The 27,140-nt window shown below is 42.4% G+C and overlaps 2 protein-coding genes across 3 annotated transcripts; both read right to left on the minus strand.

The window, feature by feature from the left end:
- Positions 1-1,018: 1,018 nt before the first annotated feature.
- tekt2 (tektin 2 (testicular)) lies at positions 1,019-7,457 on the minus strand. Its single transcript, XM_071535686.1, has 10 exons — positions 7,426-7,457; positions 6,404-6,566; positions 6,165-6,290; positions 4,738-4,943; positions 4,274-4,417; positions 3,565-3,679; positions 3,031-3,138; positions 2,788-2,931; positions 1,899-1,978; positions 1,019-1,229 (listed from the first exon to the last, which is right to left on the minus strand). Exons 2-10 carry the CDS (start codon positions 6,557-6,559, stop codon positions 1,019-1,021), a joined length of 1,290 nt encoding a protein of 429 aa, XP_071391787.1. The 5' UTR covers positions 6,560-6,566; positions 7,426-7,457.
- Positions 7,458-11,539: 4,082 nt separating this feature from the next.
- Positions 11,540-26,602, minus strand: ago3b (argonaute RISC catalytic component 3b). 2 transcript variants are annotated; one of them, XM_071535688.1, is made up of 20 exons: positions 26,474-26,602; positions 26,016-26,302; positions 23,262-23,433; positions 22,515-22,635; positions 22,001-22,209; positions 20,966-21,102; positions 20,223-20,357; positions 19,820-19,907; positions 19,564-19,711; positions 19,220-19,339; positions 18,898-19,041; positions 17,777-17,910; positions 16,722-16,906; positions 16,282-16,441; positions 15,726-15,816; positions 15,137-15,331; positions 14,556-14,690; positions 14,323-14,424; positions 13,544-13,743; positions 11,540-12,938 (listed from the first exon to the last, which is right to left on the minus strand). In XM_071535688.1, exons 2-20 carry the CDS (start codon positions 26,032-26,034, stop codon positions 12,830-12,832), a joined length of 2,604 nt encoding a protein of 867 aa, XP_071391789.1. In that variant the 5' UTR covers positions 26,035-26,302; positions 26,474-26,602; the 3' UTR covers positions 11,540-12,829. The 2 variants fall into 2 exon arrangements, with proteins under 2 accessions (XP_071391789.1, XP_071391788.1); XM_071535687.1 differs by having other exon boundaries at positions 17,777-17,943.
- Positions 26,603-27,140: the final 538 nt, after the last annotated feature.

Raw genomic sequence — 27,140 nt, forward strand, 5'->3', positions numbered from 1 at the left:
TTATGTCTCCAGTTACCAGAAACATTAAAATCCATACCTCAATTAGACCCAATGTGAACCCAAGGAAACACCCCAAAACCTCTTCATAGATATTGTGTTATATTTTATAGCTTGGTTATGGCTTCTTAGAAACATCTCTCTTTCTCTCACTCTAATCCTCATAAAAAGAAAGCAACTGGCAAAAACAAATGCATTTGAAGACATTTACAGAGATGGTTACAGAGGTTTACTGTCTAACCCTGTTCAGTGCGTGTTTACCAGATTTTTTATCTAAACCGCGCATATTGTATGAGTCAAAGTTCACGTCATAATCACCGTCTGCATGCCCCAAACAGCTTCCGCTGATCAAACAGAATGATGCGGACAAACAGAGCCATTAAGGCTAATGGTCGATAAAAGTCATGACAATAACCAGGCAAGAACGTGAGCGCTTTTACTTGCTCGCTTCATTTTTCTCTTTTTGCCTTTGATAAAATAATCTTCAGCCAATAACTAAATTGTAAAGCAGATAACCTCAAATAGATAAATACAGTCAAATAGCAGAAAAGTCAATATCTTCTTGAGCAAATATTTTATTGAGGCCAGAGGCAAACAATTCAGCAATCCACATTTTAAACATAATTTGCAGTTGAACGATTATATTAATCTAATATAAATACACAAAAAAAACAAAACATGTTCATTTGATGCAACACAACACAGAGCAAATCTCTGATAATCTAAGTAATCTACTCTTTACCACACACAATGACAACATTTTAGCAAGATGAGGACATTTCTTGTTGAATTAAAATAAAATAGTAGCAAAGTGCCATGTCCTACATCACTGATGAGGATGACAGTTTCATTTGTTGAGGCAACTACACTCAGACTGATATCAATATTTAATTTTCAGGATGGACAGAGCAGTTTTCAGTCATCAATGCCATGGGGTTTTGAAAACATTCTGCCCATCATGAAAAATAAATTAAATATCCAAATATGTCCTTTTTGAGTTTCTTAGATCCCCTTCATCGTCTCATTGAGCCAGCAGCTTCAGGTTGCTTCTCCCGCTGGAGTTTGTGAGCGGGACCGGGACCAGCACCAGCGGGGTTCTGTCGGTGCAGGCAGCGGGTGCGAGGCGGGTGCGAGTGTTCATGCTGCGCTGCTCCAGAGACAGAGCCTCCTGTTTCCTGGACAGATCCTGCAGCATGCGGGCGTGGTGCAGCTGCATCTTCTGCAGAGAGTGTCTGGGTGAGCAGGGGAAGGGACAGATAGAGGAATAGAGGGGGCGATGAAGGTTTTAGATTTTTTTCCATTCAAAACACTGAGAACCCAGTACCTTATGTTCTACATCTGTATATATTTCTTCCATAACTCCCTATCAGTGTAATCAGTCAGGTTTCAACAGACAATCATGTGCATACTGTATAGTAAAGAGACCTATTTCCTACATTTGTTTTATTTTTTATATACTATTTATACATTTTAATATACTATTTATCTACTGCTTTCTCTTATGTACTACTTCTAAAAGAGACCAATTCTCTACATTTCTACTTTTAATCTTTATGTACTACTTCAATATTTTTGTATTGTGTTCTGTTTAATGTGACCTACATGAGCAACTCACCATGTTGAATTCACTGTATCTGCAAACTTATAAAACTGATTGGCCAATCAAACTGATTCAGATTCTGATCAGTTTTTGCTGAACCTTTGAAGATCCAGCCAATGTTGCTCATCAGTGTGGTAAATAAAACCGTAGATAAACTATGACCTCCACATACTTCATAAGAGCATATGTTTGGGTTTTTCCCCTTTTTTTCCCCTCATAAATGACATCATTTTGACACTACTCACTATCATGTAGGCTATGAATTTACGTCAGGAGGATGCAGTAAAAAGCTCTGACTCACTGAGCCTCAGACAGCTTCTGTTTCAGAGCCTTGATGGTGGCTTCCAGCTGCTTGACTTCACCAACCAGACCATGCTGAACCTGCAAGCAAACAGGAAGTAAGGAGCCAATCAGAAGCAGTTCTGTCGACTGTTACGGGTTGAAGCCTTTCACAGCTCTATCAAAACACAAAATTAATTTTCAGGCAACCTAACCTGGTTCAGATTGTAATACTACCATACTTTGTACAAGGGATGGGACACATACTTGATACGATTTAATACGCGATATGAGATTCACAATTCAATACAACCACGATACGATGTAATAAATAGAAGTTCAATGACAACAGTCAGTCTGACTGTGCAGAATTATGTTTATTTCTGAGCCACAAATCTTTCTAGCAATGGCATTGGCTTGTTGGAATGTAAACAACAATTTAAAAATGTCATTACAAAATGAAAATAATACAATTTGGATGGAGAGCTTGTGAAATTGTGATGGTCAAGCATCTCATTTGTGATTACTACAGCAGAATAAAATGTAGCTAATATCGGGATTCATTTTTCTGCCCCACGATACATATTGTTACATTTTTGTATTGCGATATGTTGAATTTCAATGTACCTTACTTTTCAGTTACTGTCATCAGGTTCTCGCTATAGAAGATTAAGACTAATAGATTGAAGTATTCATTCACACCCATTGCAATTGACTATATATCCTTAGTTATTAAAAACAGTTTTTTATTCACTTGCACTTTACAGAAACAATTTGTTTTCATGTTTTGTAAATGTACTTATGTATGCATTGTCTTCTGAGTGTTTATGCCTGACTGCACAACCCACAACTGAGATAATTCCTCCGTCAGAGAAACGTCTGTATATCTAAAACCTCCAGGTCTGCCTCACCTCGTCTCTGCACAGGTCCATGCCGGGTCTGTTGGTCCTGTTCTCCAGTCTGGTGTGAGCCAGCTTCAGCGAGGCCGTCTTCACCTGCATGTCCTCATCCAGAGCACGGATATCACTCTCCATGTCTGTCATCTCATCCTCAGTCTGACAGAAAGACACAGAAGCAGACGGAAACACCTGAGTATAAACAGCCCCCCCTCCCCCTGCCCATACCAATACATTGAAAGCATTCAAATCTCTCACATTTCTCACTTGCCACTCCAGCTCATCGTGGGCCTGCTCTTCATGGTGATTGCGCTTGCGGATGGCAAACTCTGTAGCAGTGCGCTGAGCATCCAACTCATTCTGCAGCTAAGAAACAAAAGATAGAGAACCACTTCCCCCCAAATCTGCTACAGTATCTTACACCATCAACCAGAGGAAAGCAGAGATGGTGCATCATATTCTCACGGTGTTAAGGAAATGAAAGAGGAAAACGCTTTTAAACCTGGAATAAAGAAATCCTATAACATACCCTGCTTCAAGAAGTGTGTTTTATCCAATCCTGGGACAAATCCTTTATCCGTTCTATCCAAATCCTGGGTTTATACTAGACTAGTTAGGTTGCCACATGGGTGGAATTTGCCACATAGGATGAAACAATGAATGCCGGAGTATACTTTGCTGTGATTGGCAGCTTTCCTGACACTATCAGATTCCCTCTGATGCGGTAAACCCCACCCACCTGGCACTCCGAGCAGGTCAAAACAAACACAGGTGTAGTTTCAGCTCACATACCTGGGCTCTGGTGAGACTGGCATCCTCCCTCAGCTGCTGGGAAACCTGCATCGCCTCCTGGGCTCGAGCCACGTTGTACTGGCTGAACTGGACCCACTCCTGAGGGGTGGAGGAGCTGTAACAGAGGGTTTTTTGACAGGGTGATGCTATATTCTGTCTGACAGTGACATTTCTGCATTTCTCAAGTCAGCTGCTGAGGCTTTAGTTTTTAAACCCTTATGGGAAGTTGACTAAAGAAGGATTATTCACAGGTGATCCTCTTTCTCAGGACTGAAGTACCTGAGTCCAGTCTCAAAACCACTTTTCTGACATCTTGGACTTTGTCTACTGCCTGTGTTGACTTACACTTGTCTTGGTCTTAAACACGACTGGATATTGACTCAATTACCTAGAAATGTTCAAAGATATGATTCTGGTCTTGTGTTTTTTCCCCAGCAGTACGAACCTTTTAAGGGACTAATCTTTACACCTGGGTATAGTGTTTAATGATCCTCAAATTTCTATGCATGAGTCAAAATCCCATACCTGAATTTGTTTTAGTAATCTAGGAATGTAAATTTATTCTGCTGTTGCACCGTAAGTCACTCTGGGTAAGAGTTTCAGCAAAATGCTTAAAATCTAGATGTAAAATGTTGAAAAATGACCACTGGGTGTCCTGTACGATGTATATAAAGTATTTTATTTCATGCACACGCTCATCCCAGCTCACCCTGTGGGTATGCGGGTGGGGTTGGTCTTCAGGGAGATCTGAGGCGACTTCACAGTGAGTGACAGGCAGGTCATGTCAATGTCCAGGGCCTCCATCTTGTTCTGGAGGTCGAGGGTCAGCTGGTGCCGAGCCTGCTGCAGAATACTGGGTACAGAAAACAAACATCCTGCACGCTTAATTTACTGGCTTGGCTTTGGATGGCTTGGCTTAAGACTTTTGGAGGGGAATGGAGTGAACGGGGAGGAAAGAAAAAAGCAAAAAGAAATGAAAATAAAATGAACAAACTGACAGACACAGCACCCTCCTATGTAAAGGTCATGGATTCTTTGCCTCACTTATTCATGGTTCAGTTTGAACAGTTGCAGAGTGCTTGCTAGCATGAATCATGGAAAAACACGCCCACAAACACACAAACAGAAACAGTTTTATTCTCAACCGCAGCATTGCAGCACAGTTTCCCTCACCACAGCTGCTCGAAGGCCTTGTCGACGTGCTGCTGGAGAACTCGCTGCACCCGCTCGATGAGCTCCACCTCCGTCTTCAGCTGCTCCTCCACCGGGTCGCTGACCAGCTCGTACCCCCGCCGGCCGTCCCGCAGGGTCAGACACTCCGCTCCCACCTCCAGGGGCACGACGGTCGCAGCCAGCGCCTGCTCCGTCTGCTCTTTAGACTGTCCCAACACAACACACACGTCAGTCAAGTTTCTTTAAAATCCAAAATGTGAAACCCCTTTCTACTCACAGAAAAGTTCACATGTCCTATCTTGAATAAAATCACTGAGAATGAATGGTGTGTGTCGTAATCTATTGAAGAGGAATCACTTTCACTTTACATTTTGAATGGATTGAATTGAAAGAGGACTCCAACCCTGACAAACACGCATTATTGTCTTTTTATCATCTTTTTATCGTCTTTCTATTGTCTTTTTACGTCTTTTATCTGTTATCTTAACTCTATCTTAATTTTATCTTACTTTTATTCTATTATTTTATTTATTTTGGTTTTCATCCTACGATTATACCACTATTTACTTGAATGTTTGCTCTTTTCCACCTCTGTCCTCCTATGAACTTAATCCCTTTTTATTATTGTTTCATTGCCTTTTAAATTCATAATTTGAGTATTCTGTTTTTATTTTGTCTGTCAAAGCACTTTGTAAACTCTGTTTTTAAAAGTGCTATATAAATAAAGTTATTATTATTATACACACACACACACACACACACACACACACACACACACACTAGAGGTGGGGACTCAAGTCACAATTTTAATTACTTGAGGCTTGATTTAATGCATGGAGAGAAAATTTGAGACTTGACTTGACTTGGGTTCTGGTGACTTGGGACTTGACTTCGACTTGTACTTTGAGAACTTGAAAAGGTTTCTAAAGTCTTGACAAAAGATCTTGTGTTTGTGTAAATAACGGAAAGATTTGTTCCACCAGACCAGTTTTCTGAATTTGTATGGAATGCTTGAATTTATTGAAGTTTAAACTGATTATACAAATCAAACTCATGATGCTCTTACCGAGTTTTTATCCTATTAAAACCATGTTGCATTGAAAAGTCCTAGATATTTAGTTTTCTTTAAGATATTAAATTGATACTGGACTCTTGATTTGTTCTGACTTGACTTGGTGTTCTACATTTAGACTTGAGGCTTGACTTTAATGACATGGACTTGACTTGGACTTGACTTGTTAATCTACTCTTAGACTTGGGACTTGACTTGAGACTTGTGCCTCAAGACTTGGGACTTGACCAAAGCTGACTTGATCACATCTCTGACACACACACATACAGTACTCTAATTCACAATCCAGAACAACTCTGAATTAAACAAGACAAGTTCTCTGGGTTGTTTCCAAAGTTTGGACATGTGACATCACCAGGGTCAGAGCCTCCATCTCTCTGTCCACCTCCTGTGCGCAGGCTTCCAGCGCCTCCTTCCACCGGGCGACGTCCCACACCCTGTCACTCAACCTGCGGCTGTTATCGCTCTCGTCCCAGAATGTCTGAGGAGGAGAGAGGTTGTGAGAAAATGACTGGAGTATAATGGAGCATTTCTCAGTCCTGTGACGCCTGTGACAGCTCGGCTTCCTGGCAGATGTCCTCATAAAAAACCCACCTTGCTGCTGGTCTCGTTGCGCAGGGTTTTCCCTTCCTGCCGGATCGCATTAGAAACATGCCGCTCATGCTCTGCTGTGGCGGACAGCTGCTGGTTGTTGCCGAACCATTCTGACACACTGTGGCGCAGACCGGGCTTCACAGGAAGAGTCGACATCCCACTGCTGTGGCAACCAGCAGCAGAGTCAGCATCACTTTAATCACCAAGTGCAGTTAAATGCATAGGAATTTGCTTTGGTGAAACATATGATACCTTACAGTTTCACTGAATATACTGACACGCATGAGGTTCAAACACAAGGACTCACAGGAAAAAGGGACAGTGCAAGAAATATGATGGATTATATCTATATCAGTCTCCATGCATTCAATATTCTGAGAAACTGTCAAATGTCAAAACAACAAGATTTTGTTTTCAAAATTTGTTTCAAATGAGTTTCCTAAAATCACAATTTTGATTTCAAACAGGCTTAATATGGGTGGATTGGCTCAAGACAGTGGTACCTGACTAACTTGGTAAAGTTGTTGAACCTCCTTAGTGACTTGTAAAATGTAAAATGTTGATGTAGGTGATGTACAACTTCACAATTTGCTGGGATGACATACAGACATATGACAGTAAGGTGAAGGTGAGAGAGACCCTCGCTTATTCTTTGTAGGTATGCAAAATGACTTGGTGATGCAGTATTACCAATAAATGACCAGGAGGGGGAACTCTCTGAGTCAACTGAGACAAGCAAGGTACTTTCATCAGGAAAGGGGACTGACAACAGGGCAAAAATGAGAATGACTTAGTCAACTATAAGGAACAAAGGCATCATAATAGATACCGCTGGTTATAATTATTGGAAACATCTACTTGGCATGCGGGTGTATCATGGCCATAGATATGTGTATAGTTAGTCACACAACTTATGTAAATTAAGTTTATCGTATAATTCTTTCACTAGATATGAAACTTGATCCCAACCCACAGAAACCGAGTCTGTCTCAGATCAAAGTCGATTTACAAGTTTTACTCACCGGAGTTCTAGAACGTTCAGGCAGTCTGCGGTGCCGGTGTTCTGGACTGTTCAGGTATCCTAGCAACGAGCCGACGCACCTATCAAACCAAGCTACTTAATAATTAAAATACCATGGCAACGTTCAACAACAGGACGCTTTCATTGATTCATATGCGTCTATGAAACGTTATGACGTCATTATGACGTACAGTGTGGTAAAACTAGTTCTCAGCTCTTTTACCAACCAACACTTGATATTACCGCAGCAATATAAAAAAAATCCCTCGAAAGTTTTTTTTGTGAGGTCATTAAAGTTACAGTATCATGGCAATGTCGATTAAAAACGATTTTATTGATATGAGTCTACAGTTAAACATTGTATGACGTAACCAGCCACTTATAAATTGTAATCTCTTATGTCGTCATGAGTCATGATGGTACCCATAATACTTTTAAACTATTCCATTGCTGTTTATTATTCAGAGTGTAGATTTTGATCAGTCTCATGTAGAAAATTCCTCAGTTTGCTTATATGTGCTTATAAAAGTTCCTTGATGCAGAATTGTTCAAATATCAAAACACACTCACACGTTTCATACATAGAGTATTTAATCAAAACAATTAAATATGACAACCAAATAAAAAGGCTCAACTTAGGACCAGGATCAGATAAGTGTTAAGACAAAAAAAGGTCTCGACATACAATTTTACTTCTAAAAGTGACACGATTTCATAATCAGGCAAAAAAATGAGCACATTAATATACTGTGAAACCAAAACATCACTGTTCAATTTCTTCTTGAATATGATATGCAGCCAACCGTAGAGGTGTAGGGTTTACAGATTTGTTTTTGTGGGGAATCCCTTACATGGGAAACGGGCACTCATGGGGTCACAACTCAACCGCAGAACCAACTCATCTCTGTAAACGTCTAAATATCCCATCAGAAAATTTACAACTAAAAAAAAAAAAAAAAAAAAAAAAAGGAGGGGGGTCGGATAGCGACATGAATACATTCTGGGAAGGCCAGAGGTTTCAAAACGCAAGGGCATGCAGCTATACTGGCTTCACCGACTGCAGGTTTAGCCGGATGAGTTTTCAACTGATCAAATCATACTGGATCTATGGAAAGAGACTCGCTGTCAATGTGTGACACAACGGAAAATGATTGCACAGAAATTTTAAGATTGCTTAGTTATTGCTATCCACTGAAGATGAACACCGCAAACGATGGAGGAGAAAAAACAATATTGTTGTTTACAGACAGGAGGGGAAATAAATAATGCTACATGTACATTGAGCTACTCGTTACCTATGGAGCCATGAGTGTTCCTGTATGAGTTTCCCCGCTTTAGAAATGTTAAATTTGTGGGTTGTGCTTAGAGTGCCCGTCCACTTAACCAATCCCCACAGGCCTTTTGGTCCTGTCAGCTCCAAACTGATCAGTTCTGCATATTTTGTGTTCTTGGCATATGTCAGAGGTATACACACACATACAAACCATACATGTACGCACACAATCACACCTTACAGTATTGTCATGTATCAATATATACTTATCAATGTAGACATGGGCAAATCGCCCTAAACGTTTTTTTTGAATGTTAAGATTTCTTCTTTGATTTACTTGTTTTCAGCACCATCAGGAAAGGCACAGTCTATTAAGGACGACTCTGTCCTGGGATGAACTTTCAGCCCTCCTCCCATGAATATGCAAAAGCGAAACAGACCGACACGAGCAGGCGAGAGTTCGATGTGCACTGTACAGTATATAGGCATCGAAAAATGTAATATGCCCCATCAGAAGCCGGCCAATCAAAGTGATTCACTTCCTTGACGAGCTTTCAAGAGATGATAAAACAAAATTCATAGTAGAGGGAAGTCTTCACAGGTCCGTAGTTCAGTGAATAAAAAAAGAAGTAGAGGAGGGGTGAAAGTTCATCTGTTCACTACATGACAAAACAACCTTCCCCCCCCAAAAAAAACCCCAACAATCTCCACACAGTAGGTCAGTGCAGCAAACACATCAGTTTTGCTTTCACATAAGTAAACCTATTGCATTATCAAATTTGGATAATTATTAGAGACTAGTAAGATTATTAATGTCATAGTTAATTACAGCCATTATGGTTCTGTCTCATAAGGATTTTGTTAGAAAAAATAAGTGGTGTGTGCATTACATTAATATCTTTAAATATAAATATATCTCCTTTCAGAATTAAAAATGCTTTTGAATGGTGTGAGAAAAAGGCATCTGATGTCCAGCGCTGTAAGACAGGCAAGGCCATTATTCTCATATCAATGCCCTGCCTAGGCTCTAGAGCTCAATTACGTGGCAATATGAGTGGAGAGGATTCCCGTACTAAGGCTGTATAGACGTTCAATATTATTCACGCAAGCAGAGTACACAGCTAGCTACACACTAGCCCACAATGTTAAACATGCCCGCAACTATCATTACTGTTCTTCAAGTAAAATCAAATGCTGGTAATGTCTGACATCAGGAAAACTGCTTAGCTTCGACTTCGACAAAAAACACATGGGGGGACAAACTGTACTGATGCTCTTCTGTTTAAAATCCTATCACTGTTCTCCAGATTTCAGCATACAAACATCTCAAGTCTTGGGGAGAGAGTCAGTTCTAAATCTAGTTAAAAGTATTTGACGGTCTCTTTGCCAAGACTCCAACGCACTTCTCACCATCTTGTGTCTGTTCATACCTTAAATACATGCATCTTTTTAAGTGCAGTTAAATACCATATCCTCATAGTCTCTCTGTATGAATATATAACCTATATGTATTTGATGTATTAAATAAATGTTTTATTCTAATAGATGTGTACTTATAGCAGCTAGTTTGGTTCTGATGACATGTGGCGAGCGCAGTAAGCGAAGTGCGGAGCCCATCAGTACGATGCTCCTGCTTATGCTTTAAGGCTATGAGAGCAGGGAACAAGCCACACTGACCCCCCCCAACCCCCCACCCCCCATCCAACCCCCCACCCCAGACCCCCACCCCAGACCCCCAGGTCGGGGCAGACGACCCCGGGCTTCCTCCCCCCTCTCACCCCCCACCAGGCACGTTGGTTTGGTCCAAGTGGAACGTGAAGGCTTCATCTAGAGTATACTGCACTGCGAAGGCATGAAACGACAACACCCTCTAGGGCTGGGCATTGAAAAATATCGACACCGCAACCAAGTTTTTTGGCATCGACGACTGTTTAAAAGGCATCGAAAGGTGTTGGTAAGCTTCACAATGTTGAATTCTAACATGGAGACGTCTACGTTTTCTTTATTTCTCTAAATTTTTATCAAGAAAACTAAATTGAGCATGGTTACGATTCTAGTTTGGTAAGCCAACAGTATGTACAAATGTAGCACAGAAAATTATTTTCTTTATTGTATGAACTATTGTTTTCCCCAAAATAGATTTTTAAAAAAGTACTGTTTTGGAAATGTATTGAATTTCAAGTACTGAAACCGGTAACGGTGTCGAGAAATTGCCAGCGATACCCAGCCCTAATCCCCTCTGAAACCAAAAGCAGGAGAACTAGGTGATTAAAAAACTCTGAAATCTGAAATATGAAGGCTTTGACTGGAACAGTGCAAACAGCGAGTCCTACCAGTGCACCGTGTGAGGACACACAGCCGAGTCGACCGTCTCCGCCTTCACTCGGTCAGATGTAAGCCTACTCGGAAAATTCACATTTACATTTGTGCTGTCCAAGCCCCCCCCCTCCCCCCCGCGTCGGGCAGCAGAAGATTTCTTACAGTATGCTTCAATGAGATTCTGAGACCGTTTCACTAAATGCGTCAACAAGAGGCACCCAAACCAACATACGATTTAAAACCTTCCGTCTTCCTATCGATTCGCTCTCTAACCAAATCAGGCACTTTTTCCGTAATCTCATCCCATCCTCCAAACACCATCAGACCGATCTGAGCACCGCCGATCACCGATTTATACATCAAGTCTGTGGCATCAATCCTTCTTGTTCACAAGAATGTCAAATACTGAACATTCCTGAATCCAAATTCATTGTCACTTGCCCAAATTCAATCATAACAGACCCCCCCCCCACTCCTCCTCCTCCTCCTCCTCCTCCTCCATGGGGAAGAACCATCTTAGCATACAAATACTCATCGGAAACATTCACCGTGGAACCTGCTCTCTCTGCATTAACACCTTATTGCACTGAAGGAGTTCATGACAACATAATTGGTCAGTTCCTTATGTAAAAACTGGGAAGAAGAAAACAAAATAAGAAGTTGTCCGTGGTCAATAAAAGATATAAACCGTCCACTGTGCTCTATTGCTGAACATGAATGTTATTTAAGTTACAAAAAAAAAAAAAAAAATCTCATAAATAGCAAGAGGAATAAAACACACAAGGAAAGTTTGGTATAACACTCTGTACCAAGCTGAACTCTAAGCGAGAGAGTTTTGAAAATGTCCGTTACGTGGCCATGGCGTAGTTTTCTAACAGTCCTCTAAATGCATCCTCGCCTCTCAATAAGGCATCAAGCGTCACACAATCCCTCCAACAATGGCTGCATGTGGCTTTGTATTCAAAAACAATATCAAGATTTCATTCAGTGTTTATATTGGTAGAGTGCAGAGTTACGCTTCTTACTGTCTGGCTGTATGACTGTGAGTAACCATTGGCTTAAAGGGAGAGAGAAGAGTTAACTGGTAAGGCAGCGTGCCGTTTTGAGAAAAGGGCGAGGCTGTGTTTTACGAGCCTTCTCGACTAACAGGTGTTGCCATGGCAATCACACGTTTGCTGAACAGACAAAAAAACAAACAAAAAAACAAAACAAAAACACACACACATACAGTATCGTATCAAGACAAGCTGAAACACACAAACAAACATGTAAAACCGTCTACAATATAGACCAGCAAGTTTAGGCTCACAAGGTGCGGAGCGAATCAGATCCTCACTGGTGCCGCTCGGCCCCCGCCCATGCACCAAAGAAATCATCCATATTATATTCCCTGTTACTTCTCTATGCTCTGTTGTTCTGACAATAGACGAAAAAAGAGAAACAGCAAAATAAAACTTTGAGCTGCTGTCAAAACTGTAAGGCGAGGACATGACTTGCGAGCCCAGCGAGCGTTAAAATGGAGACACGGAATCCATCGTGATTTAAAATACAGCAGAGGAGAGGAGGAGGGGGAGAGGGGGGATGCATGGGCGGGAGCACAGAAACGATTGGCTGGTTTCGAATTGCATAATGTGGCTGTACTCCTCTCTGGCTTATGATATCCTTCGGCAGCCGGGCGTCCTCGTGTTTCAGTGACCGAAGCTGCACCAGCACCAGCTCCCTCTGCGTGATAAAGGCGAGGCTGCTGATCTAAAGTGGGACACCGAGGCTGGCTGACCGGCTGTGTTGCATCTTGCGAAGGGTGGAGGAGCGCTCAGGCGAAGTACATGGTCCTCAGTGTGTCGTGGTGGATCTGAACAGCCTTGGCCAGCGCCTGCGGGTCCCTGCCGTTGCTCTGCCCTGAGACGTGGCTGCCCTCCGCACTGTGTCAGAGGGGGAGAGGGCAAGCAAAGAGAGGGAAATAAGTAACTATAAACCAAAGAAATGAGAAAAGGATCTACAGTATTGGCATTTTAGTAGCATCTGCTCCCCAAAATAAATTCATGCTACTGAGAAAATTGATAAAAAGGAGCACATGTGAAACTTGAGCTTCAAAGAAAGGATGGGCATTTTTTATTATTTTACTTCAAGAGCCAAAGAAACTGAGACACTTCACTCCTCTACACCTGGGCACTATGAAACTTCATCATGGTGTGGTAAAAAAAAAAAGATCACCTTTAAATTAACTGATAATTAATTAGGTCAATATGCCATCTCCATTCATTGGCAGTGGGACTGTACACAATCTGTACTTGTTAAAGAGCATCCTCCTAATTTTCTTTACAGAGCTCTAAAAGTTTTCATCATTATCGGACAGCTTTGAGAGGGAAATGTTTTTATAAGAAGATAAATGTTTTATTTTAGCAGAATATTAGTGTTGCCACTGCATCGCAAAGTGTGATTCCCAATGATCAGTATCGAAGTGCAGAGGAATTGGCCTCTAACAGACAGAATTTTTTTTTTCAAATATTAAAGTCTTAACTCTCACCTGTCATGCTCTTTGTCGACCAGGTGGTAGCGGGCGCGGAAGGCCACCAGGTGGGCGTAGTAGGCCGGCGCTGGGATGGAGACGGAGCGCGTGCAGCGGACGTAGGTGTGGCACAGCTGGTAGGTGAGGAGCTGGAACTCGTCGGCGGTGAAGCAGTTGTCGTCCCACAGGACGTGGTAGTGAGAGGGCCGGCTCGTACCCTGGAAAGGCAAGCTCAGGTCAGTCGCACCTCAGAGAGAGCACACTGGCTCCATTGAGACGATACAAACAGCTAAAACTGGGTGCAGCAGCAGACCAATTGTAATGGAAAGGTCACAGGTTTGATCCCTGCAAAAGATGTAGGTGCTGTGTCCCTGAGCAAGACACACTATTCCTACTCACACACTTATTGCAAGTAGCTCTAGAAAACAGCATCAGTTAAATGGCTAAAATGCAAATCTAAGTAGGGCTTAAAAGTGGGTTATTTGGCCACCAAAAGTGGGTTACAATAGTTGGTTGGGTCTATACATTAGGATGTAATGCAAATGTAGCAAGCAATAACCGTAATGCACCATTTTATTTGGGCTCTGGACTGTAAAATATGCTGAAATGAAAATGAGTTATAATGAGTTTAACATTTTCTTTTGGCAATGAGTTAAGATTAGATCAGTAAAATCACTGACAGATCAATCAATAGCAAAATACCTGTTAGTTGCAGCCCTAAATGTAATGTACGTGTAGACTGTATTGTAGACCAAAGCAGGCTTCTTCAAAGTCCGAGTTGGTCCCAGGAGGTTTACCTGTATTCCAGCGTGACTGCAGAGGTAAAAGTCGAACTCGTAGGGGTGGGTGATGTCTGTGTCCACCGTGGTGCCAGCAGGAATGTTTCCACTTCGCCCAACCTGACAGGGAAACATCATTTAATAAAGTAAGATAGGAGGTCAATAACGGATCATACCGTTCACCTGAATTCACCTACCAGTATGCATTCACTAATATTGGCCACAAAAAAGAAATCCTTTGCGTTGCTCACCCGCTCGTTGCGATCAGCACAGAAGAGACGTGTGTGGTGGCGTTTCTGCACTACAATGTAGGTAATCCCTGGCTGGTACTCCTTCTCCAGACTGATACAAGCCTCTCTGATAGCCAGCAGCTCATAGTACAGCACCTGCATAGGAAAATACAGTTTTCAGAATTAGAATCACTTTGCCAAGAACAATATCATTTCAACAAATGTACATGAATTTTTCTTAGTGACACTGGTGCTCCTCACATACAGTGCAAGGCATGCTATTGACAGTAGACTATACATATCAACCTAGATACATTTGCAATCAACACACTTATGAACCACAACCAAAAAAAACCATTCATCATTCACTCATTAACTAATTTTAAATGAGTCCCATTTGAGACAACTTGCAACAAAACACCAAGGAAGAGTGGATCATGTGCTCTCTCCTTAAAAAAAACAAGTCTGGGGTTGTTGGCCAAGTTAGACTCATGGACGTTTTTTTTTTTTTTTTGTTACAGCTATGACTCAGTTAGCCAATAAGCAACATAAGCTGTATTAAAAGGGCTCAGCAAAAAAGGAAAGAGAAAGAGTTGCTCTACCTGTCTGAACTGGCCCTCCGAGACGCCGTCCCTGTAGAAGATGATTCTGGTGGGCTTGTAGCGGGTCGACTTGTAGAACTGGATCAGGAGCTCCCGGACCATGGAGGCCAGGTCCTGGATGACTTCCTGTCTGGGCCTCTGGACCCGCACCGTAGCACAGTACCTGCTGGGGTGGGCGTCCATACTGCCCACAACCTACAGAGGGACAGCGGTGGGCAGAAAGGTCAGAAACATGGTTCTGGTCGGTCTATACAGAAGCAATGGCAACTCCACAGAAACTGACAATTAACTAATTTTCTGTGGTCTACCTGCAGAATTTGGTTTGCACTCATTTAGTGGCAGTGGCTCCCATTGCAGGAAAATATGAATATAATAAAAATTCTTCATGATTTTTTGAATGAAATCGTTAAGCCAATCACATACTACCTAGCTCAAATCAAGCATTAACGTGGTTGCTAGTAGTCCGCATCCATTTCAGGAGGAGATACTCTATGTGCTGTGGTCATCGACAGAGCTTGTTATGTATATTCTAACTGTGAAGGAAAGACCCTTTGGTGGCAAAGTGGCATTGGTTGATGGGAAGTCTCACCGCTGCAATAGATGGCTTTTTCCCATCTCCAGCTGGAGGGTGAGTGACATCGGCCCCGAGGAAGATGACAGGCTGCTGGAACACAGAGGGTCTGGATGGACGACAGAGAGGAGACACAAAAATTAGCTTCCATCCAATCTGTCATGAAGTGAGACAGTTTAGCCGAGGCTGTCACTTTTTGACAAGCTATAGATAGACACAGAGATGCTGGAGTGAGCCAGCAAAAAGACAAATATCAGAAAAAAACACACTAGTGAAGTACACACCTGTCCTAAGCTTATACTTTCCCGTTTAAACCAAAAATTAAGAAGAACACATAAAGAACATCCTATTAGTGAGTCAATTAACTAAATCAAGACATCCAATTTGTATTTGTGTTAGCCTGTCACAATGTTACCCACCCGCTACCAACAGAGATCTAAAGTGGCAAAAATTTGAAAAACCTTAATACCAATAGACGGAAAAGACTGACAGCCTAGCAAGATAGCTTTACCCAGCAAGAACCCGGAAGGTCTTTGTTTATCTCTATAGTATTTTTGCTATGTTGTGGTTTTACCGTTGGTGAGGCACCAGGATGTTGTTGATGCCTCCCAGTTTGACGTTGATTTTGAGGCAGAGGTTGGAGAGAGTCTGAGGAGACGTCTTCACTACGTTCTTCACCTGGACACACTGGGTGGCCATGCCCAGCAGGGTGTCTCCCACCCGCTTCACCTCAGCTGTGGGACAAACAGATTGGACACTTTACCTTTATGTTACTACACTGTATAGCCATATTCCTTCAATTTTGCAGTCATCATTTTTGCATACTGTATAGAATTACATGCCTAACAAAAAACATTTTTTATGGCTAAAGTAATCACAGGCCTTAATCAGTAAGAGGAGAAAATGTGAACTTATACATGAACAAAATACATGAACAAAACACAATGTCTATATTTTAGCTTGCTTTTGAAGAAATTATTATTATCATTATTATTATTATTATTATTATTATACCATAGACAGGTGTCTTGCCAGGCAGGATTACAATGATGAGCTGCAGCCCGGCGTAGGTGTTCTTCAGGTGTCTGAACATGGGCTCCACGCTGTCGGCCCCCTGGGCGTATTTACAGAAACACGGCTGGCCCTGGATTGGCATCCCAGCATCCTTTGAGATCTTTCGCAGCTGGTCAGTGAAACCCCTGGGAGGGAAGCCGGGTAAAAGAAAATAGAAAAAGACAGAATAAGGATTATGAGAAATAAAGAAGACAACCCAATGCAAATGAAAGACCCAAGGCTTGAAATCAGCACTCGCCACCAGCAAAATGTTGGTTTATTGTGGTTGTAGCTGTTAAGTTTGTAATTCTACTTGGCATTTTGGGAGCAACTAACTGGTGCTCAAACAGTTGATTCTATTCTAACACAGATTTTAAATGTGCTATATGTAGAATTTTTCATTTAAATATTGACATTGTCAAATTAATGATGATACCTTATTAGTTTAATTACTGTAAACAAATTAGACTGTGGGCAAGTCTCTATCTCACGACAGCGGTATTGTGAGTGCTAATGTTTCTCAAAATTAAGCCCTCATGTCCTATAAACCCTGTTGCTGTCTGTCACAAAGAGGATGTCGCTATTTGTTCCATTTGCACTGGAAGAACTGCGCCCTGTTCCTGTTTTGTGCTGCAATCCAACAGTTTTCCCACAAAATCCAACCCGGTGGCTCACAATGTGAAATGCAGTGTAGAGGCTGACAATCTGCTCAGCAATTGAGTTGTTAGTTTATGGCAATTATACTAATGTCCTAATAAATTACTGATGTTAAAACAAGTAGCACCTGCTGACAAAGAAGCTAGTGTGTTAGTGAACTGGAAAAACATGGACGCAATAAATGTGTGACAGACAAGTTTGATTGATTTCTTTTCTTTAAATATGTTTTTTTATAAGCTCCTTAAACTTTTTTCAACTCACATGCAGAAATTTGTAATGTCTTTCGCTTCGCTTCAGCGTTTTATCACTTCACAAATAACCTAAACCAAACAATTACATCATGTTTTCTGTGAACTCACTTGAGAATCTCTTCGCGGCACTGCCTCTGGGTGGCAAAGCAGGCGATGGCCCACATCTTGATCTCCACCCCGGTGTGGAATTGCTTTCCCCTCATGTCCCACACCCCATGGCTGGGTGTGGCTACCGTGCGGTTCTGCAACGACAGTGCAGGGTTGATCTGCTGGGGCTGGCAGTCACACAGACACATACATGGACACATAGACACTGATTGGGTTCAAAAGATAGGGACAGCGGGCTCTCATGACGGTGGGCTGATGATCAATGTACATGGGTGAGTGATCAATCAGCTAGTAATAATATCAGAGATCAATTCATCCTAAGTTTGCTCTATGCCAGTTTCTGATTGGGTTGAGCAGATATATACATATATAGTACAAAAATAATCTGTTACCTTTATGTCAAAAAAGCATGCAAAACAGTCATTTTAAACTAAAAACATGGTACTCAACATGCTCTCTCAAAACAGCATGCATACATACAGTTAATACTGTATAAAAGCACAAAGCTAAAGACACACAAGTCAAGGTTCGTTAAGAAAGAAAAGAAAGAAGGGAAGAAAGACAGATAGAAAGAAAAAAAGAAAGAAAGAAAGATGCAGGCGGAAAACCGATGAGAGGAAATCAGATGAGTGTGGTTTAGAGTGAAGGCAAATCAAGTGAAAGAAAAAGAAGCTACAGATACCAATCACAGGGATTCCCCCAGAACAGATGTTAGGCTCAGAGATAACAGGCTATGAGCGAGGCCACACATGCTCTTTGGCAGATTTATGACATACTGATGACGGAGTGATGCAAAATATTTCACTAAGCCCTACCTTGATACAATGCAAAAAGTGTTATTTGAAAGCACGACAATATCATCAGGGTTTTCCCCCTTTGGCACAGAAGTACCAGCCACCTAAAAAGCCATGTTAAAAATGTTAGAAACTTTTTAAATCTATTTTTCCCAATGTCAAGACCAAGCTATGAGGTAGATTAGCCTCGGCTGTCCACTAGGCCTGTAAGAAACTGGGGGAAACCCTGCAGCCACAAACACACACACACACACACACACACACACACACACACAGACATGTTGAGGGACACTCATGCGTATGGAGCGTGATTTAAAGGGAAGGTACCATAAAATGTTCAGAGCTCACCCTGCCGCCATATTGCAGCATGGGGGCCGGCAGGACGCGGCCCGTCACCTGAGCCATCTCATCACGCACGCGGAACTGGAACTCCTGGACAAACGGGTCGGCCTCGTAGTTCGCACTCCGCACCTGAGAGAAGCAAGAAAATATTAATAATAATAAATAAATAAAATAAAACAAAAGCAGACAATATCAAAAACAGACAGAAGGAAGGAGGAAGTTTTCAAAGGGGAGAAGTGAGATGTGAGTTCAAACAGAAATCTATTGTATCTACATGTATATTTCCTCCAGTCCACAGGATACTCACCAGCCTGCTGATCTCCTCCTGTCTGTCTGGGGCAGAGCGAGCTGTGGCTTTGATCATAGTAGATGTCTGGTTGTCTGTTAGCTTTTTAATACAGCGCTGTCCAGCAACGATGTTGCACACCTAAATGGAATTACAGGAATGCAGGTTAATCCGGCTTTTCAAAACACAGAGGTCCATCATTAATAAGTAGTGAGTTAGGGGTAAAAATCGGATTTATGGAATGGCACTGATCGCGCTGTGATGGACCGGCCAGTATGGCAGGTGACCCCTATCGATTTATCGAAGACAAATTTTACCAGCATTTGGGACTTAATCTGGCTGATACTGCTGCCACTAGTTCTTACCTCCAGGGGCAGGTAGGTGTGCTTCTGCTCCTGGCCCACCTGCAGACAAGGGAGGTGGGGGTACTTCAGCTGCAGACTGTACTTCTCTCTGAAGTACTGCGCCACTGTGCGTTCAACTGTCTGACCGTTCTCAAGTTGCAAAGGAAACCTAGAAATTTCAGGGAAACAAGAATATGGGAGAGGTTGAATTTATTTCTCGAGATGCAACTCCGCTTAATCAAAGCAGATAACGGCTTTGAGTGAGGGTTAAACTTACGTCTGGTGGCTGGCAGGGCGTCGTGTGACATTGCAGACTCTGTACTTCCTGCGCATGGTTCCACAGTGTGTCACTTCCACTTTAAGACCTGTATGTGAACAATGTGAACAGGTATCACCAAAATGTAGCATTTTAGACTGATGCTCTTATCCAGAGTGACTTACAATGAGAGCAACACCTGAATAAGCCTAAATAATTCCTAGATCTCCAAAATTTAACATTCATCTGTGCTCCTTTATACATAAAATAAACTCTGAGTAACATACATCTAACACTCAACAGTCTACAACAACATCAAATATTAACAGGGGCTTCCTAAACAACAATACGCACAAAGCAATAAAGGCCTGCAACTGCAATGTAGCGAAAACAAGCAGAGACTGCAATCCTCTGCGACATGTACCTTTGATCTCTTTGGTGAACTTGACCCTGTGGGAGTCAGTGAGGGGGCGGGGCTGCTCGTCTATGTTGTGAATGTCCAGGACCTCACACATGAACTGGATGACTTGCTGGGCTTTGTAAAAGGCTGTGGCTGACACTGAAAAGGTAGAGGACAAGATCACACTGTAAAAATGCATGAAGGTACAATGCAAAATATGAATTGCTCTTTGGGGCCAAATCTATAAATGAACTGATTAACAAGTAGGCTGAATTTATGACAGAAATGCATCATTATTCAAACAAACTTTCAAGATCAAACCCTGCAACAATCCTCACACACTGTCGAAAAAAGCTACTGTCTTTCGTGACCATTTTCTTTAAGAGGAAACACTAAAAGTTAAAGCAATTCAAACAAGCTTGACACAACAAAACTAAAGTCTGAACAGACGCAGAGACCCAGGGGCATTTTGAGTTGGCCACAAGCGGCCCCCAGCAAGATGAAGAACAATTTAATTTCACTTTTATTTATTAGCCTGCACTATAAGACACACTATATTGAGAGAAGGGAGATCCTGATCCTATGTTTCACAGTCAGTGTTGTTATCTCTCCACGTCTGGATGGCAATAACCACCGAGTCAAATCCTGAAACATTTTCTTAAACAGGGGAACCTTCACAGAATCTCTCCAAAATGGAGTGGGGTTTGGTGGAAATACACATGTATTTGGGTATTCTTGTCAAAGTTGTTGTAGTTACGCTTACTCACCATCAATGTTGAGCATCATCTTCCACATGGCTGGCCGTACTGACTGATGGAAACCAAACCAAACCTCCCTGCCTCCACCTAGCGGGTGGTCATAGCCCTCTGGGGAGGAGAAGAAGGAACGTCCAACTGGGGTATACCTGGTAAGGAGGGGGGGGGGGGGGCGGGGCACACAGTTAGCACACAGGTATGCACAGCACAGCACTAACACTACAGTGGCATGCAGTGATTTTACTGAGCGCTGTTTAGGATACTGGATTCACCAAATGGCATGTGTTGTGGTAGATTACACATTATGGCCAGTTATACTAAAAATATATTCACTTGTGGTACTGTAGGCACTTGGGATAAAAGTGTCCACCAAATTGCACTTTCTATGCTATGTGACAACACGTGTGTTTGAAATGCTGCATAATAAATAATGGGAGCTATACCTCAGGATGCTAGTATCTTTTCCCTGTCTTGGATCATATTTCGTGGGCAGAGAACTAATCAACAGAAAATACTCTTCTCATGCTTAATTCAGTATCATATAGATTGCAAATCTACTCTGAATCAAGCCTGTCACCTAACTGACACTGAAAATCGTAATAGAGTATAGGTAAACTACATAGTCCCCAATGCCCTGGTAACATGTTTTTTTCCTTTTAGTGAAGCATTTCTAAATTCTGGGGAAAGAAAAAGGTGATCTCATCTGGAATGATAATGCAATCTTTTAGCACAAAATGCAGATGCATGATAATCCAGATTATTTTGCTGGATATTTTAATCACAATTAATTAATGTTGATGATTCGAGGAACAAAATTATTTTACTTTACTTTTAGCTTCTATACCAACATCTTGCCTATTAAACTACAGTGAGCTTCCTAAATAAAATTAAATGTTTCAATATTGCCAATATGCCAACTAGAGGTCTGACATTTCTATTATTTTATGCAGACCATGCTCCTAAATTTCTCCCCTGCGCTCCTTTAATTTCCATTCAGGAGCACCTGTGTAAATCACCGTAGATCAGAACCTGAGGGAGGGAACTCACTTCATGGAGGGCAGGTGGCGAAGGACAACGTCCACGGCGTGAACAGGGTTGGTGCTGAGGGGTTTCTCCAGGTCCAGGGGTTCAGGAATGCCGCGGCCCGTCAGGACCTCGTGCAGCATGTGCCAGCTGACCAGTGACACAAACTTGATGGAGACTTTAAAGGGGCGGTCCTTCCCACCCTCCCCTGGCAGCGTGACATCCAGATCGACCTGAAGAGGAAAACAAGGGTTATCGTGCTCTGTGAGGGACCTTCAAACCCTGAAGCATACAACTATAAGTTTTATGCACCTCTTTTAGTTCTTTTAGGGTTTCCCATAAATAGGCTTTACTTGAGCGGGCTGCTCAAGAAGAATTTTACTCACCCAAATATTTTTTTTTCCTGTTAGACCGAGTTTGTCACATTGACAACTGCGCTGAGCCAAACGCCTGGACTTCCTATGTCAAGCTACACTGTAATTTTGCTGGTCCAGAATGCACAAAACATCACCATCATAAAGTCAGTATTGAGTCTTACCCCGCTGGTGGCAACGGGAAGTGGGTTAGCAGTATAGAGGCTCCTCTTCCCATCGTAAACTGGCTTACGGTCCCCAAAGATGGTCACCTTGAAGTGCTGAACCATGGAGTCCACCACCTCCCTAGAAAGACCACCAGGACAAAAGCCGTCACACCACCACCATCAACACATACCCTCGGTTCACACAACTCAAGAACACTTCGAGTTCAGTCAGTCAACTCACATATTGAATAGGCCACTTTAATTGACAATAAAATACAGATTATATTTTGGCATCAAGGCTCTGTTTTATCGCTTCCTGCAAAGCGCAACTTAAAGCAAGTGCAGGGAGAGATCAATACATCTTTCTTTATGGGGAACCATAAAGAAGCAGAGATCACAGGTGGATTCTGGGGTGTGAGATGCACAGGCAGCAGCAGCAGCAGAGAATGAGCAAGTGAGTTTGACAGCTTTAATAGGCTGTATGCAAGCTCCGCTGATACAGCAGCTGATCCAGAGCACAGCTCCACTCAACTTCTCTGCCTGAACTAGCTTTGCAACGTTTGCTTCATTTATGTAAAGACAAGGAAGTGTTGGTTTCAAAATATTAGTTAGCTGTTCGATAACGTCACAGGAAGTCCTACTAAGACAGTCCTATTTCTACTGGTAAATTTCCTCATAGATCTAAACTGGAAGGAAGTTCACAGACACGATCCATGTTAGTAAAAACAGGCGTAGGCCTCAACCAGTTTCAGCCTGTCCTGGTACCTGTTGACACGCCGTGGACACTTCTCAGGCTTGATGTCGACCTCATACAGGTAGACATCGATCTTGGGGATTTCCACCTGGAAGCAGTTGGCCAGAAGCTTGATGGGCTTCCCCATGGTGCCATAGCCAGGCCGCCGTGGCAACGCGAACAGGGCTTGGGCTCCAACGGCTCCTATAACAATACATACAAAAAAAAAATAGCAAATACATTATTTACAGCACTTTGTAACTTTGTCAAGAAAATTATATAAAAACTGTTGTTGTAATACTGATACAGTAATTAGTAGTGTTAGGATTAAGCTTGTATAGCATCTAACTCTATAATCCAAATCTACAGTGTGAATGTGAGTACATTTCAAATGGTCTTTCCTTATCACGCAGGACAGTTTCGGATAGAGGGAGGCTAAGGAAAACACAGTTCCGGTCTTAATATTTCTAAATTGTACACTGGCATTTTAATGTTTTGAGTGTCTCTAATCCAACAAATGTTTTAGGCCATTGTAAGTCAGGGGTTTTATAGCAATACAGCTAAAACTAGCCCCAATCCAATCATCACTCATGTTATGGAGGAGGGAGGGCTGTGTGGTGAACGTTTTCAAACAAGCCAAGAGTTTTGAGAGGAAGACAAGCCGACTATGGAGGAAGGAAGTGGTTGATAAGGAGGAAAGAACAGAAAAGGAGGGGCCGGGGGCCAAGACAGTCAAGGATGTTAAAGATTGCTCCATATTCGAGAAAAACTGACGAAACTGGAAGAAATGGGCCAACGCTGTTTTTCCACATCAATCTGATATTATCGACTACATAAAAAGGTTACAGAGTTTGGTGACATTTGCATAAAGACCCGTTCAACAGTCGGATATTCCTCCTGACTGGCGTGGCCTTTGTCAGACAAGAGGAGAAGTGGGCGGCTGTCACGCCACACCAATTTGCTACCAATTTTCATAAATGCCTAACTGGAAACTACTCAGCCAAACAATGACATCACACAGCTACACACATCCCACGAATGTGAGTCAGAAGATCCACACACTACCTACAACGGCAAAGGTGACGGGGACACACACAGCACAATGGCCAAAGTGACATACAGTGTGCACATACACACTGAGCTCAAACAGTAAAAATAGCAAGCGGTCCATTAGTTTACATTGGAAAAACAAAGTCACAGGCAGATTATGTGTAAAAAAATAAAAGTGCCCTGCAGTCATGATGAATGTGGCCTTGGAATGAGTGAGATAGAGGGACTGTGGGTGGAAAATATTAAACTGTCTTGGCTCGCAGCAGCAAGTGCAGGGTCATGGGCTGACCGTGCCGTAAGGAGGCATTGTTAAGACTGTACTTTCTGCTGATGTGTCCCCAGGTTGCTTCCTCCCATGTGCCGTTGCCATGCCAATGGCACCCATGTGGCTGCCGTTTCTCCATGGCAACTAAAGGCATGCTGACAAGAGGAGGAAAAACAGGTGCACCAAGATTTATCTTGTTTATCTCTAGCTATAGACCTAGGAAAAGAACTGTCTATTTTAAGTCATTTTGAACAATTACCTGAAATCCTTGATAGGAAAACAACCAAGTGACAACTAAAATAATCTAACATTATATTTCATCAGGACTAATGTGTGCAAAAACCTGCTCAGATAGACAACTGTATCAAACATGCAAGACAGACAGCAACTACTGCACCGCAGTAATGACCCAAAGACACAACTGAGTAGGCAGCAGTGGAGGAACTGATGGCCACCCACCAGCCTGCCTCATCCTACAAATGCACTGTGCAACTAGAAGTAGTCCGCACAGAGCTGACATTCAACCCACACACTGAACTCTGCTTCACTGCTGCTCCGGGAATCAAACAGTATGATGCTGAGCCGATCTGTGTTGTTCTGACAGACTAGTCAGGTACAGCGATTCTAACAGAATAGTGACAAAAATAAAATATGGCCAATTTCACTTATCAATCCACTACAATAGCACTGATAGTTCAAACATGATATCATTATCATGTTCCCTGTGTGTCTATAATTTCAACAGCCAACCACAGCCCCAACCACATCAATAATATACAAGCAGTGATGCCTCACAAATTACCTTTGTTGCCCTGGGCAAATGTAAATTGACTTATGTCCTGCCATGTTCAATTGATTGGTAATTAACACTGGCCACAGTGAACTGAACACTATTCAATAGCTAGGGTAGCCATGGCAGCAGCTGGTGTGAAAGGCACCCCTTCAAACGGATATGAACACACACACACACACACACACACACACACACACCCCTACATGAATGCAAGTGAGCCAGCCTCTCACAGGCTTCAAGCACACCTGATGGGATCACCACCTGCCTGTGACAGCCGCCAGAGAATGACGTCGGCAAAAGCCAGTGAGACGGGTTTGGAAGCCACACGCACGCTCGGCGCAAAACTGACCGGCAAAACCACCAGAGAAACGGTTAATTGTTCACTGGAGCTGAGAAGTGAATTTGAGTTGCGCTTTAGAGTTGAGCTGCTCTTGCATCAGTGTTCATCATGGGGCTGGTGAAACTCATCTACCGTCGTGTTACGGACTTGCTGTGTGACCATTAATTACCGTTAAAAACCATTAAGTCTACACTAACTTATAGTTTAATGAGCTAGATCATCAAACTTGGATCTGGCACTACTCTGTAAAGTCACTGACACGGTCTGAAAATCATGAAAGCAGAACACCTGTACATCCAACGCAATTTTAAGAATGGCCATCAGTTTGAAGATCCCACCTGTTGTTCCGATTTCCATTCATGAGGTCTCTGTCCGGATGACCCGGCTCCCAGTGATCAAATCTCTGTGCAGGATACTCTGCGACTTGGTGATCGAGCGCTGGCCGCTGTCAGCCCCACCGCTTTCCCAATCCACACTCCCCGGCTTCGGTCGCTGATGTGGAACCGGGCCGCTTGGGGGGTCCGCTTGGCCGGAGGTCCTCCCTTCCCTTGGCTTGCCGCAACTGACAGCTCGAAGTTGAACAAAATATGTCCGCTTCCGTTCCTTGAAGCTCTGTTTGTTGAAGCTGAAGAAAGAACAGCATTATTTTCAATTTTGGAAATGTTTGTGACAGCTGAGCCGCCGAGTTGGATCAATTTAGCTAGCTTTAGCATTAGCTAACAGCGTTAACGTTAGCTTAGCCGACAACTAGCTACTCACTAGCAACTCCAAACACAAGGCTGACATGGATGTTTACCTGCTCAGTAACTGGATTTGTTGTGGAGACCGGTTAACGTGACAATCCAGCGTTTTATTATATCAAACGGCTATGAGGGCTTCACTCCCGGTGTCCTCGCTGTCGGTGAGAAACCGGTCTGAAATCTCCACTTACGCCGCCCTCTGTCAGTGTCAAGTCAGCCAGAATAAAAAAAAGACAACGTCCGGCAACGACATTCAAAATAAAAGCCTTATTAACGAACGCGTTGCAGGTTCATCATATCAGAAGATACATGCACCATAATACAACACAATCGTTACAGTATCTATTTTACAGCTACAGTTTCATTCTATGTACACTGTAATGATTCAAGCGCCTTTTGATGCGATTTTTATCCCAATAATTATTCCCCGACATTTTTACGCTTTAATTTTGAAGGTAAAATCGCTCGATTTCCGGTATTATTCTTGCTATCTTTGGCTATCTTCACAGAATTTGACAGAGCTCCTCTCCTCCTCCGCCGAGGGAAATCCGTCAGGAAATACCAACTGTAGAAAACAACGTCACTTCCTATAAAGTTTTTTTTCTCAACTATGTACCTAATTTTTAAAATAAAATGTATATCGCATCTTTATGATGTAGCTCTTGCAATTGTTATATACACTGTCCATCCTATGCAAATAAGCCATAATAGCGCAAAACTGTT

The sequence above is a fragment of the Centroberyx affinis genome, unplaced genomic scaffold (assembly GCF_046629955.1).
Source record: "Centroberyx affinis isolate AG114_WGS23_722 - 3 ecotype Tasmania unplaced genomic scaffold, CSIRO-AGI_Caff_v1 ptg002746l_1, whole genome shotgun sequence".
Lineage (NCBI taxonomy): Eukaryota > Metazoa > Chordata > Actinopteri > Beryciformes > Berycidae > Centroberyx > Centroberyx affinis.

Coding starts and splice junctions, on each gene's coding strand:
- tekt2 (XM_071535686.1), bottom strand. CDS start 6,559: ATGTCGACTCTTCCTGTGAAGCCCGGTCTGCGCCACAGTGTGTCAGAA. Junction 4,418..4,737: donor AAGGCCTTCGAGCAGCTGTG/GTGAGGGAAACT, acceptor TTCTGTACCCAG/TATTCTGCAGCAGGCTCGGC. Junction 1,230..1,898: donor CAGAAGCTGTCTGAGGCTCA/GTGAGTCAGAGC, acceptor CTGCTCACCCAG/ACACTCTCTGCAGAAGATGC.
- ago3b (XM_071535687.1), bottom strand. Junction 16,442..16,721: donor TGGCAAGACACCTGTCTATG/GTATAATAATAA, acceptor TTTGTCCCACAG/CTGAGGTGAAGCGGGTGGGA. Junction 14,425..14,555: donor GTGCTGATCGCAACGAGCGG/GTGAGCAACGCA, acceptor TTTCCCTGTCAG/GTTGGGCGAAGTGGAAACAT.